The sequence below is a fragment of the Neopelma chrysocephalum genome, unplaced genomic scaffold (genome assembly GCF_003984885.1).
Source record: "Neopelma chrysocephalum unplaced genomic scaffold, ASM398488v2 Primary Assembly neopelma1_97065, whole genome shotgun sequence".
NCBI classification, from domain to species: Eukaryota; Metazoa; Chordata; class Aves; order Passeriformes; family Pipridae; genus Neopelma; species Neopelma chrysocephalum.
Window position 1 is genome coordinate 1,065,804 of NW_020925707.1, and position 13,703 is coordinate 1,079,506.

General features: G+C 34.6%; 1 protein-coding gene across 24 annotated transcripts in view; it reads left to right on the plus strand.

Moving 5' to 3' along the window:
• The window catches only part of MEF2C (myocyte enhancer factor 2C), a 135,704-nt gene that overhangs the window by 55,269 nt on the left and 66,732 nt on the right, over window positions 1-13,703 (plus strand). For 21 of the 24 annotated variants that reach the window (XM_027671324.1, XM_027671311.1, XM_027671314.1 and 18 more), the window contains one exon: window positions 1,825-2,022. In XM_027671324.1, the coding sequence (XP_027527125.1) occupies window positions 1,969-2,022 (54 nt within the window). In that variant the 5' untranslated portion in view covers window positions 1,825-1,968. The remainder of the gene's footprint in view (window positions 1-1,824; window positions 2,023-13,703) is intronic. The other 3 variants (XM_027671302.1, XM_027671308.1, XM_027671305.1) reach the window with 1 other exon arrangement.

Genomic DNA, 13,703 nt, shown 5'->3' on the forward strand with positions numbered 1-13,703 from the left:
TTCTAAAAATAGACCGAGTTTGTTTGTCAACACTGAATATCAGATAAGACTGTCTCCTAGCTTTGTTTGGGAAAAAGGTTTTAAAAATACATTTGATCAATTTATTTCATATTTTTGGAATTTTTTTAACTTTTTTGTTGCAAATATGATCAAGTACTTTTGTGCCTTTTTAAGTAGTCAGAAGTTACTGTTTTCAGATACAAAAAATAGCAGCAAAAAAATATTTTTGGCCCACACTTTATTAAATTATCAATATGAATTGGCCCATGTTCCATGTTTTGCATTATGTTAATGATATATAAATATGGCTAGAAAATAATATAAAAAAGCGTTCATGTGCAGAAAAGTAATAACTACTATACTTGAAAATTTGTTTTGCCCAATAAATTAATTACATCATAGTGGCTAGTTAAAAAGCTCAGACTATTTATTTGTTAACTTTTTTTTCTTAGAGTCATAAAACATGAGCAGCTTAAAGTTTAATGTATGTGAAGAAAATCAAGTGACAATTGAAGATCAGGAGTGAGGTCTAGCTTTTCTACCTCAGTAGCTCTGAATTAGAGACAAATAATGGAAGAAATGGCCACTACATCGGCTTAGTGCTATGTAACATATTGTCAGAATTTATCAGGTTAGCTGATAGACTACAATCTTAGAATAAATATGGAAACACTAGCTCCTGTTTTAAAATTACCAAATTTTTATTTCCAAGGCAATATTTTTAACACTCTATGAAGTTATCATGAAAATGTTAAAAAAATTTAAATTAGTGTTGTTCAGATTTTTTTTCCTCTTCTGTATTTCAAAGAACTCTGTACTGTTCTGTCTAAAATATGTAAATCCAAAAATATTGTAAACTAAGATTATAAAGGGGAAAAAATTGTGTCTTTTACCACATACTAGACTAACTCATTTCTGTATTTTCTTCTATTTTCATCGAGTCTTTTATTGCTAAAAGCACTTTGGATATGATAGAAATTAATCATGTGATTTATGACATTTTGTGAAATATAGAATGTGTCCTGCATTGTGTATTTTTTGTATATTGCATGTAACTGTCCTTAGCTCAGCAAGACAGCCAGTATTATAAAGATCAGTGCATTACTAAAACAGCAAAAATATTTTTCAGAACATTCTTAAATTATCATCTGTCTCTATTATTCCATTTTTATAACGAAAGATATGATTGCTGATTATAAATCCTCCATCAAAACATTTTAGAACTTACACTGAGATGAAATGAGGGGAAAATGCACTAGTGTTTTCTTCAAGTGTCTTGAGTAATACTTTCATTAATTCATATTCTTAAAGAATAAGGTTACAAATTTTGGATTTAAAGTAACTGACATCTCTTATATATCAAGTAACACTTTAATAAAGGTCCATCATATTTGCATAATGAGGGACATTATCACTTCTGCTGTCAAAACACAAGATTGTTTTCCCTTCAGAAATGAATTAGCTGGCCTACTTTGCATACATAGGTACAGAAAGGTTCATTAACTCTCTGATTTAGGTAATTTTTCATATTAGATCTGTGAGTGATATTTGAAATTAGAGGCACCTAATTCTGTTAAAATTTTCACAATGTGTATTTCAGCCCTTTTCTTCACTTGATATATTGGTGGTTTGTTGTTTTTTCTAAAAAGAAGCCTTTGAATTAAATTATTATTTCTCCATACATTACTTACTTTATAGGTGCAGTAAATTTTTATTATAATTTACTTGTGCACTAAATTATATTGTGGATGCTTGGGCAGCTCTATAGTAACTTTCATCTGGTTATCAATTTCATAATAACATTTGATTCCTTTCTGTGTTTAGCAGGAACAGATGCAGAGGACTGTGAACTGAGTAGTGCAAGTGCTGAAGAAAGAGGTTTGTTTTGAGGAAACCGGAAAGAGGAAGAAGAGAGAAGGGAAAAATACGTAATTTTAAGGAAGAAGGAGAGAAAAAAAAACGGGGACTATGGGGAGAAAAAAGATTCAGATTACAAGGATTATGGATGAACGTAACAGACAGGTGAGTTGCAAACACACCACATTAGAACATCACATTATATTTATAAGGTGGCATTATCAAAAGTGATAAAAAGTTGATAATTTTGTGTGCCTATGCATATACCTACATATATGTGTATATATATACACAATGTATGTAAGGCCATCAAAGAAAAAGTACTTTTATAAATATTTGTTGATAGGTCATTTTATAAATGACCAGAAACCTCACACACAGCGTTTTCAGGTTAGTAACATGCATAATTAGGATTTATTACTTCAGGCCTTGATTCTGCAAACTCTGATATTTATGCTCTACTTTCAGCCCCCTTCGCACTTGCTTTGACTTTCCGTCTGGAATATACATTGTTAAGCACATCTGTGAGTTGTTACAGAATACAGAATTTTTGTACTGTATTTTGTGAACTGCTATGAGTTATTATAATATGAGGACTTGCATTTAAATACAGAGATCCCAACTATTTATGTTTCTACACCTTTGCAGTGTTTATTTTTATCTCCTTCATATAAAAATGACACTGCTTCATAAAAAAATTTCATCTTTTCCTGTCTGAATTTTAAAAATAATTTGGGTAGCCTCATATATTCTAAAACCCACGTAGAATCATATTAGCATGTTGTAGTTATGAAGCCAAGTGACCATTTCTGATGCTAAGTCCAGTAGGCCTGGCTACTGATTATTACCTCTGCTTTAGATAAAATGGCTGAATCGCTGTCACATATTATAGACACTATCTCTGCTAGGTAGATCATGGCCATAAATTAGAGAATCTACTTTCCTGTTTTCACAAAAATAAAATTCAGGAATTGACATCTTTTAATAAAATCAGTGAAAAGCTGCTGCTATTTACATTTGAAGTAAATGGATAGATGTTTTGTTGAAGCTGGAGATTCACAATTGTGAGAAACTCTCCATATAATTATTTGACACTATGATTAATGTTCTTCATACATCTTGCTGCAATTTAGGAATAATCTTCATTGTAAGAATCTTGATTTTAAGAGCTTGATACCGAGTTACTATTAATATGGTAGTTCTATTCATTTGATATATAAATTTCTTTATGTATTCAGGTTGTTTTTTAAGAAGCTTGGAGGATTTTATAAAGCCGTAAAAAACTCAGCCTAGGCATAACAACAAATTGTAGTCTTTAAACATGCTTCCCAAGAATTTTTAAATTTTGTAATGTTAGTAGTCGCTTGTGTTCTTCATGGGGGAAAGTCATATGTAAAAGCAAAATGATACATTTTGTGTTTTCCCTAAAGGTTGCCTGTTCCTGTGGGACAAGCCAAAAAGCAGTAATTCTAGCAATGTAAAATGTTTATTTTAATTGGCTGATAGCTTGGATTTAAATTGGATTTGAAATATTGAATTGAATTTATCATTAAATGTTAAGTCACTAGCTGTTTGAAACTTGCCCATGCTACCCTGTTTTTTTTTTTTGAAGGGAACCTGAATTGTTTTGTAAATGATACTACAAAATTTTGCCATTAGTAACATTAGTTCATACAATAGCTTCAATGTCAACTTGCTTACTCAAGTACAGGATTTACAGAGACCTTAGCCCCAGTTTTGCCAAAGAGATATCTTACTAAAGATAATTTACTTTTAAAAAGGAAGACAGCTAGTCAAATATTATTTCCTAATATTTGATCTAAACCTACTCTCTTTTAATTTGAGTACATTCCCACTTGTCCTGTCACTTCATGCTCTTGTAAACAGTCCCTCTCCATCTTTCTTGTAGGCTCCCTTCAGGTACTGAAAGGCTGCACTTAGGTCACCCCAAGCCTTCTGTTTTCCAGGTTGAATCAAATTCAATTTAATTAGCAAAGTTAATTTGCTAATATCTATGAAGTTGATCAGCCACTGTGAGGCTAGAGGTATAGATTTGCATTATGCTCCACATAGTAAGACTGGCTTGATTCTGTTTCTTATTTCTACTAATATACTGTATGACAATTTTAAAAGTGTTTTTCTGGTTTTATCCTCTTTGCATTTGGTGCCCTGATTTAGAGCTCAATGAAGCCAATGAAAAGATTTCCATTGATTCATTTGGACTGTGGGATCAGGCTTTTTAATAGTGACAATATATATATGATTAAATACAACTGAATTTTCAATAATAGCTGATTGATCTTTTAACTATTTGTATGAGATGTACTCTTTCACAAGCCTCACTGGTTCTTAAAATATAATGTATCCCATGAGGTATTGCTGCTTCAGCATAGCAGCATCAGTTTATTTGTTTTCTAACTTGCACACTTCCAGTAATCTTAAAAGATTACCTTATTTATATTCCTATATCGTCTTTTTACTTGATTGCATTAATATATACTGAAAAAGATTAAAAGGTTACACTGGAAAGAAAAAAAAGATTCAAAGTTTTCAATTAATACAACTAAGATACCAGCTCAAGCACAGTTCCACAGAGCCTATTTGTAGCGCCATTTACAGGTGGAGAATTTTTCTTTCTACTTCATGAAAACGTGTTTGCAAGAACAGCAGGAAGTCAGTTGACTTGAAACTGCCTTATTGTTGCTTATATTCAAATGCAGTCTGGTTTCACGACACAAAGTTTGTTAGATGGAAATATGATATAGCTGGATGGTGCATCCTCAGCTGTTCTGAAGCACGTAAATTCTCTGCAGGACAGTACATGCAGGGAAAAATACATGGAACACATATCAAATGAAGAGATATAGCAATAGTTTAATTATTCTCTCCTCTCCCAGTGCAAAGGTGAATCTATTTGGAAAGCAGAATTTCTGAAAAAAGGTTTAAGTTGTTACAAGACCTGGGGAAGGTGATTTCTGTCCTTGCTTTCCCACTTACTTGCCCAGTGTCCTGACTAGCTATCTACGTCAACCATTGAATGGTGTACTTATTCTGTCAGTATATCAGCTGTTTTCCTCCACACTACTGTCTGCTATAGTAGGAGACTCCCCTGCTGTTCAAAGTGCTTGTATGACTGGATTGGGAAGGACAAAAATAGTGCTGACCTCCCTTCAAGAGAATTTTTTCTGAGAAAGTCTAATTGGTTGGATTTGTGTACTTTAGTAACCATACTGGTAATAAATGTAAATTGAAACTGTCCAGAGTAAGATATCTGGCTGCAAATCTCACAGAAATATGCAATATAGGGATACAATCTGCAATTTTCCAAAAACTATTTGAAACTTTGACATTTTGGGATAAGTTAAAGAGAAACTACTGCAACCTAGTCATTAGAGGCCCAGTCGTTTTACCCTGACCTGCATAAGAGCTCTGTCATTTACTTCAGTGATTGCAGAATTCAGGCTTTTAACTAGGAGAAGCCATTAATTAAATGTTGTTTCATGTGGGCTGCAAGTTGGCTGTATTTTTCTAGCCCTCGTAATTACTGTGTGATGACAAAGGTGGCAAGAATGTTTGAGTCTTCTATGAGTGATCACAAATTTTCTTTGTGAAAGTTTTAAAAAGCCAATCTGAAACATTCCCTTTCACTCTACTTTTTGCCACAGGTAAAAGGAGTATGAATAATTGCCAGAGCTAGAGGAATTGTGTATTTATTTGTGTAGTTTAGTTACCGCCATGATATTAAATGGGAATGAAAGCTCTCAAGAGAATGCTGTTATAAGCAGCCAATGTGACTAGCAGCTTTCTTTTTATTCTTGTGACACTGGATAATAAAGTCTTCATAAATGCGGAATAAATCCCTCATAATATTGTTCAGGTTCATGTGACTGTGTTAGCCTTGTCAACATTCCATTCAAGCAGACTGTGACTGCTCACGTGGTATTAGTTGCACCACCAATAAGATCAATAACCAAAAATATTAGCATTGATATCTCATGCTAGAAGTTCCTGACTGCTACAAGTTCTTTCTGCAGAGATTTCAATCAAGCAGATTGGAGAATGCTTCTATGAAGACTTCTAGATTGGTTAAAAAAAAAATAAATCATTTGGGAAAATGTGTGAACTTTATTTTCCTTTGGTTTCTTATTTGAAAGAAATAATATAGCTACCTTTATTATGGTCAAGACATGAAGGAAAAATTGCATTCATCTGCCTCAGAAAAGTCCTTGAATTTTTTCTGGTTTTAATCAGTTTGTAACATTTTGTTGTTTTAATGAGAGCGTTTCGTGGTCTGCTTTAGACTGGGATCATCTGAAACTCTCCTTGCAGCCATCCAGGCAGGGCTGTCCAGGCCTAAAATAAATAGTTGTAATGACGTAAATGATATTGTATTACTAACAAGGTCACTAACAAAATATCTCATTAAATCCATGGTCTGTGGGCTAAATCCAGAGGTACATTGACCCAGGAATGAGGGCATATTGACTTGATAATATTCTGGTATCAGTTCTGGTAAACCGTCTTGCTTTTAATCCCCCTTTTTTGCATGTAGTATTAGGAAATATGAGGTCTCACCATCTTTTGTCCCTCTGATCATCTTACTCATTAGTTCTGCGTTTTTTTCCTTTTTGTGTGAAGGTTCACAGTTAAAACTGAATTGACCTAACTAATGATTCTGCACACCATTCAAAACATTTCTTTCAATTTTGTAATGAGCAGCTGGGACCTTGTTTTTAAATACCATAGGAACTGTGCACTTTATTATAAAGGTGCCTAAACAGTGGTCCACCTTTTTTAAAGTATCGTGTGTGTGTGTAATTCAGTGGGGTATAACAGTAACAAACACTTGCTGTTTAATTTTTTCATGTACAAACTTTTTACCAGGCTTTGATTTCAGCAAATCTGTAAAGCTATAAACCAAGACTTACTGAAGTTATCAGCTCAATAGAGAACAAATCAAAGCAGATAAGTAAAGTGAGGTTATGGGGCAGTGGAATAATATCCTAGAGGGAAATGACCATTTGCAGGAAGACCTAGATTTGTTCTACTGACTTAGATACCTAATGCTACTAGTTTCAAAATTAATCTCAGCCCCATGTATCTATTTATATCTGTGTTTCAGTTCTATTTAAATGGAAAGGGTAAGAGAGTATCGTCTAAATCAGAATCTCCCCTGTAGAAATAGTGCAGAACCTTGAGTATTACTGCTAACGTGAGCGTAAGTTGGATAGAAAAGTTTTTTCCACCAATTTCCTTATATTTTCAGTATTCTCTCATGGGGTGTCTTAATTTTATCCAGTATATGAGATTTTATTTTTTTTCCCCCAGGCAAATGTTATCATATGAAAGCATAACTGCTTTACTATGCAACTAAGCATAATTTTGTTCAATGAACAGAATTGTCTTAAACATCACATGTTTTTTATCTTTCACGTATTTTAATTCTTTCCCTTGCTTATATAAATTGCACTGAGACATATGCTTGGAATGTAACATTAAGGTTAGGCCTTGGCCCTGGTTTCTCAGAGGTAAAGTTGCGTTTCTGTAAGCAAAGAATTACGCCCCAGGTTTTCGTTACTCCTAATTTCTAGTGATCTGTAGAATTCTGGCAGCACTTTTCATGTTAAGCCAGACTACCTGAGAAGTAAAGTTTTAAAAATGCTGCTGAACTGAATTGTGAATTTCTAGAATGCATTATATTTAAGGTTAAATGTGCATGTATTATAAATGTATGTTCTGAGCATAATTTACAGTGAATTAGCATAAGGTAAATATTTAGGTCAAATTACTTTTAATTTGAAATGTGAGCAAGAAGGCTAAGTAAAGAGAGTGCAGTGGTGAATGAAAGATCTGCCAACATAGTAGAGCTGAAAAATAGTGCCGACACAGGCACAGCCTTGCTGTCTTGCAAGGAATGGTATAGAAAGCCCTGGGGAAGAAAGAGCTGGAGGTGGGAAGCAGAACTGAAGCCATTGTGGAGAGGAAGAAGTTACACTCTTCCTGTTATGACAGGAAATGCAGACAAATGTGCTTCCTGACCATTTGCTCAGCAGGGAATGAAATATTCTTTGACCTTTACCTTGTGAACATTTTAGCAGCACAGATCTAGTAAACATGTTTTTTACAATAAACATCTATTTGTACCTGCCAGAACTGGTGATAGCATACAAAAAAAAAAAAAGTCAACTTTTTTGTATATTGTGTTAGCTGCTGTGTTTTTGAGATGATGTTTTTTGACTAAAATATGTACATATCTGTAGATCTGTCTATAATGAACTTAATCTTATCTCTCTGATTCAACAAAAGGAAATGAAGCATCAGAATTTTGACCCTGTTTGTTTTTAGATCTTAATTTGTAAGTTAAAATGGGAAGCATATTGATACTGGCTAATACTAATTTCTGACTTGCTGTATCATCTGTTAATTAAGAAATCTTTCAATTATCCCTGCTCTCTTTTCTTACAAGGGAAAAACTCATAAGAGAGATCCACCATCATGTACTGGATTTGGGCAGACTGAATAGTATTACTATTTTAAGTATTTCATCCACTATTTATGCACAAGGATTCTAAAAATGTGGTGTAACAAACAAAACCTTCTTTTTTACATGAGTTAATCACGAACATTTTATTTGTTATGGTTGCAGTTTTAGGGCATCCTCTTAGAACTCCTCTTTGTCTGGACTATTCAGCAAGTCATAGCTCAATATGCTTGAGGCTTTCCGGGACAATTGTTCTTTTACCAGCATAAATCACTGCTATCTCATCCCTGTAAGTTATGCTGGAGGGTTATAAGGACATGGAAGCAGACTGATGAAAGTCCTTCACTGCTCTTTAAAGGTGTCCATTTAATATGACATGGCCAACTTTTGCATAAAGGAAGGTTTGTCCAGAATGAATCCTGCACTGGAACTGTTTCCCAGTCCCATTGAGGATTATTGTAAAGATTGTTGCAGTCAGACCTCTTCATGTGACAGACAAAGCTAAGCAAAAATCAAATAAGAGGAAAGGGAAGAAAGAACGTGATAACAGCAATTGCATCTCCAGTAGTTACTTGGAGCTTCAACAGGATAGGTTTAGGTGCCTTTTAGTGATATTTTAGTGAAGAACCCCTTTGATTACACATGGCTTTGTTTACAAACATAACTTGTGTTTGAATTTAGGTAGATTGCTCAGGTAGGACCTGGTATTTGTCACATACATTGTATCTACCATGCCTGCTCTAGTCCCTACATCAGAAATTTAGACATTCCAGATGAAATAAGGACAAACAGAATAAAATTTCTTTTTGATTTCTTTCATATTTAATGGCAGGAAATGTATATGGGAAGAACTATGTGCAAATTCCCTGTTTCTCTCGTTTTTCTATGTCAGCATAGAAATAATCAGAATAGGAAGAAGTAAGGAGAGCACTGATATTTTGACACTGTCTGGACTGAATTGCTTGCAAGATCACAGGACTGCTACTTTGAAAACATAAAATGTTAGCACACATGCTGTGACTATTGGTGACAAATATGGAGTGATGTTATGGTTCAGCCTCTCATATTATGTGAGATTTCAGAAAAATTACTAGAAGGACCTGAATTAAACCTAAACCTAAACTAAACTAATCTGAAACCAACTCCCTTCAAAAAAAAAAAAAAGAAACAAAGACCACAAGGTGACTGTTTCTTCACTGATCTCTTAGATCAGTGATACTCCCGATGAGAAGTGTTGTTGTTACAAATTTAGTTAAATAAAGACTATTACCAGTGGTCAGTATAACCCACAAAGATAAATTTAAATTTCAGCAGATGAGAGATTTGTACCTGCAACCAAGCAACATTACTTTCTAATTTATATAGTTTAAGTAAGTTGAACTTACTAGCAATTAAACAAGAAAGTCTCCTCTGCTCCCTTAAATGGAACATATCACAGTGTGTGATACACACACTTGATTTCAGGCTGTTTACAGCTCCACTTGTAGATATTGCAATGACTACGCCATGTGAGAGGTGTTTCCATGAAATTGAAGAGCCAGAGTTGAAGTGGAAAAACATCCTTTTATAAATCCTCCTTTTTCAGTGCCTTCCCTTTAGCACATGGGTTTCACCTTTAGTTAGAATTTCATCCAAAATGCATAAAAAGCTTGATTTATATCAAGGAAGTTAAAAGTTGGCTATTTCACTGTGGGTATTTTGTAATCAAGCAGCATCTTGATTAGCTCACGGCATACCAACTCATCAGAATTAATGCTTCTTCATAAACAAAAGTGCTGCAGGCTTTAGAAACTTCCTGGTACTGCCATTCCTGTTAAGAGGGCAATTCATCATGGCTAGGCTTCAGGAACGAAGATTTGGGGAGGGCTCTATCCACATTTGTTGCAAGCACGCTGGTGGCTGATAAGGCCAATACGAGATAGACATGTCCAATTGCAAAAGGCACAGCAGAAAGATTCCTTAGCTGGTATATTCTGCAGGGCACGATTCTTTTTTGCGTTGTCTTTTCTCCTCGAGAGTGATCCTGTGTGTGTTCTCAAGGGAAACAGCAGTGTTATAGATGGTGTGTCTCCAGACCTCCCAATTGAAGGCCAGAGTAGACCAGTTATGGTGGTCAATATGGCCAAGGCTGAGATGTTGTTTCAGGGAGTCCTTGTATCTTTTTTTTCGAGGCTCCTCTCTTGTGGCAACCAGTGGCAAGTTCACCATAAAGCAAGATCTTAGGGAGGCAGTGGTCCTTCACCCTTGAGATGTGCCCTGCCCAACACAGCTGTGTTCTCAGCAACATGGCCTCAATACTTGTGACTGCTACTTGTTCTAGAACAGATGTATTGGTCACATAATCTGACCAGTGGATATTTAGGATTGTACGGAGACAGCGTTGATGGAAGCGTTCTCAGAGTTGCAGGTGGTGGTGGTAGATAACTCATGATTCGGAACCATATAAAAGAGTAGACAACACTATGGCTTTGTAAACACTGATCTTGGTACTTTTCTTCAAGTGTTTATTATGCCATAGTCTTTTATGGAGTTTTCCGAAGGCACTATATGCCTTTGCTAACCTGTTGTCTATCTCTCCGTCAATCTTACATTCCAAGGAGATGAGGCTACCTAGATAATTAAACTGCTGGACTGATTTGAGCTCTGAGTGGCCAATGGTGATATAGGGATGATGGAAGACTTCCTGAGGTGCAGGTTGATAGAGAACTTCTATCTTCTTTAAGCTGACTTCCAGCCCAAAGAGCTCAGCAGCGTCTGCAAAGCAGGATGTTAAACGCTGCAGAGCTGCTTCTGTGTGGGCAACAAGGGCGGCGTCATCAGCATAAAGCAGCTCCCGGACAAGATGATTTAAGGTCTTAGTGTGAGCCTTCAGTCGCCTTAGGTTGAATAGGGTTCCATCAGTATGGTACCAAATGTAGATACCGTCCTGATCCTCTAGGTCTGCCGTGGCCCTTTGGAGCATCATGCTGAAAAAGACTGTGAATAGAGTTGGTGCGAGAACGCAGCCTTGTTTCACACTGTTAGTTACTAGAAAGGGCTCAGAAAGTGCATTGCCATATCTGACTTGGCCGTGTTGATCCTTATGGAGTGAGATGATCATTTTAAGGAACCTGAGGGGGGAAAACCTATGCGTTCCAAAATCTACCATAGACCGCCCGCTCAGCATGCCGGGGAAGCGGAGGACCCCGCGCCTGCCCATGCAGCACACCAGGAGAGCCTAGAGGGCAATTAAATTTAAAATAAATAGTAAATAAATAAATATTAAATAACTATCATAACCATACAGCTAAGACAAAAGTAGTAGTCTAGTGAGTTTTCAGCTAATGTGAAGGCATGGACTTAGGGTATTTTTGTAGGTTTCAGAAATCATTGTGGTACTTCCTGCACACTACTCCTTTTGCAATACATATAAAACTGCATAAAAAAGCACCTCATACCAGTATTTAGAAATTGTGTCATTCTTTAAAACCCAGTGCTTTATATACATGGGCTTAAAAAGGTTTTAAAGATCATTGATAAATGATTGATAATAGATAGAAGCCTTTTATCTGTTCCACTTTGTCCCTCCACTCCACTTTCATTTTTTCCAGTTCTCGCACTATTGTAAAATATCTCAAAAAGAGAAGGACTTCCTAAATTGCCTGTTCTTCTTCTAAAGAGAAGTGAATTTGTGAACCAGGTAGTGATATGATTCTTGCTACTGAAAAAACTTGAATATTAAAGAAATATTGAAACATAGGTGTTTTTTGGATGCCTTTTTTAAAATATGTTGATGAATTGTCTTGTATGTGTGTTTTCTTTCAGTGTCACTAGTGTTCTTTATGTCAAATGACAAAATAACATTGTCAGCTGTTATATGACGCTATCAAGACAGAACTTTAAACACAATATGTAATAACAAGACTATGTAAATACCTGAAATTTTTGGTACTGTAGCTACAGCTTGTATTCACGCTGATGTGTGTGTCTTGTTCATTCTTAGCACTAAGTCGATTCAAGTGTAATCAGAGCTTCTTAAGTGTAGACTGCACACTGTCTTCCAACTATACAAAACAGAACAGATGTTTTAAATAATTTATGCTAATTTTTACCACTCAGGATAACTTGTGCAATACTAGAATATTGTTAATTTAACAATATTTATTAGATACTTTTAGTGTGGGTGAGTATGATTAACATAGCACATAGTGAACAAATTCATAGCCAAAAAATGTAAGTAATAAACATACTTTTTACTTATATTGCTCACAAAAATATTTTAGCATACGGTATATTCATCTTTGTTATGTAGCCACATAGAAGAATGTATCCAAAAAGATAATTTCTTTTTTTTAAATGGCTTGAAGAGTATTCTTAATCTCTTCAGAAGTTACTGACCTGACCTTTCACTATACATTCAAAAATACAAGTTCACCTTTACCATAAACTGGTGTAAAAGCATAATAAATTTATATATATACATATATGTATATGTATTATATATATGTAAAGATAAACCACTATGAATGGCACATTTAAAAATTAGTATTCCACATCACCACAGAAACAGTAATAGATACAATTGTTTTAAATTCATTTATCATCAGTTAGAGAAAGCATTAGCTGATACATTTAGAAAATATTAGAAAAAATCATGGAGTTAAAACCAAATCAAATTCAGAGCAATTAAGATTATATAATAGAGAAAGAGAAAAGAAAGATCTAGCTGATTTATTTTTCTCTTTTTTTTTTTACTTTCCAAAAAAAGGAACTCTAACCAGCATCATTCTGGTGATAAGTATTATGAAATAAGTATCTGCTGTGCAGCACAGCTGTGTGGTTTTTCTAAATGTTTAGGAGCACCTAACAGTAAACACAAACAGTGGCTTTAAGGATATTTCTGTACTGGGGTGTACTTTGATGGTGAGAAGGTATAACATGCTAAATGCAGAGGTTTCTGTGCAACAGAAACCATATTGTACAGAGACACTCCATCTACAGCACTGTGGTCAAAAAGTTGATTGAAAGGCATGTTAGATGCAGAAAATGTGTTGGATTAGTACATTTTATTTTCTGCAAGTTTAGTTATTTCTAAAACAAGCTTATATATATATATATGTTTCAACAATTGCATTGCAATTTTCTCTAATCAGAGAGAAGTTTAAAGGAGTATTTTAAAGACAGGATTTTTAATTTTTTTTTTTACTTTTTTTTTTTTTTTTTTTTTAGAATTTGAGTGAAGTTTTATTACCTATCTCATTATTCATTCCAAATATCAAAAACCATGATAGAAAAATTTAGAAAGAACTAACTATTAATTATGCATACTTGAGACCAGTGCTGTGGAAAATGTGTTTTTACAATGCTTGAATAATTGTATTTAATG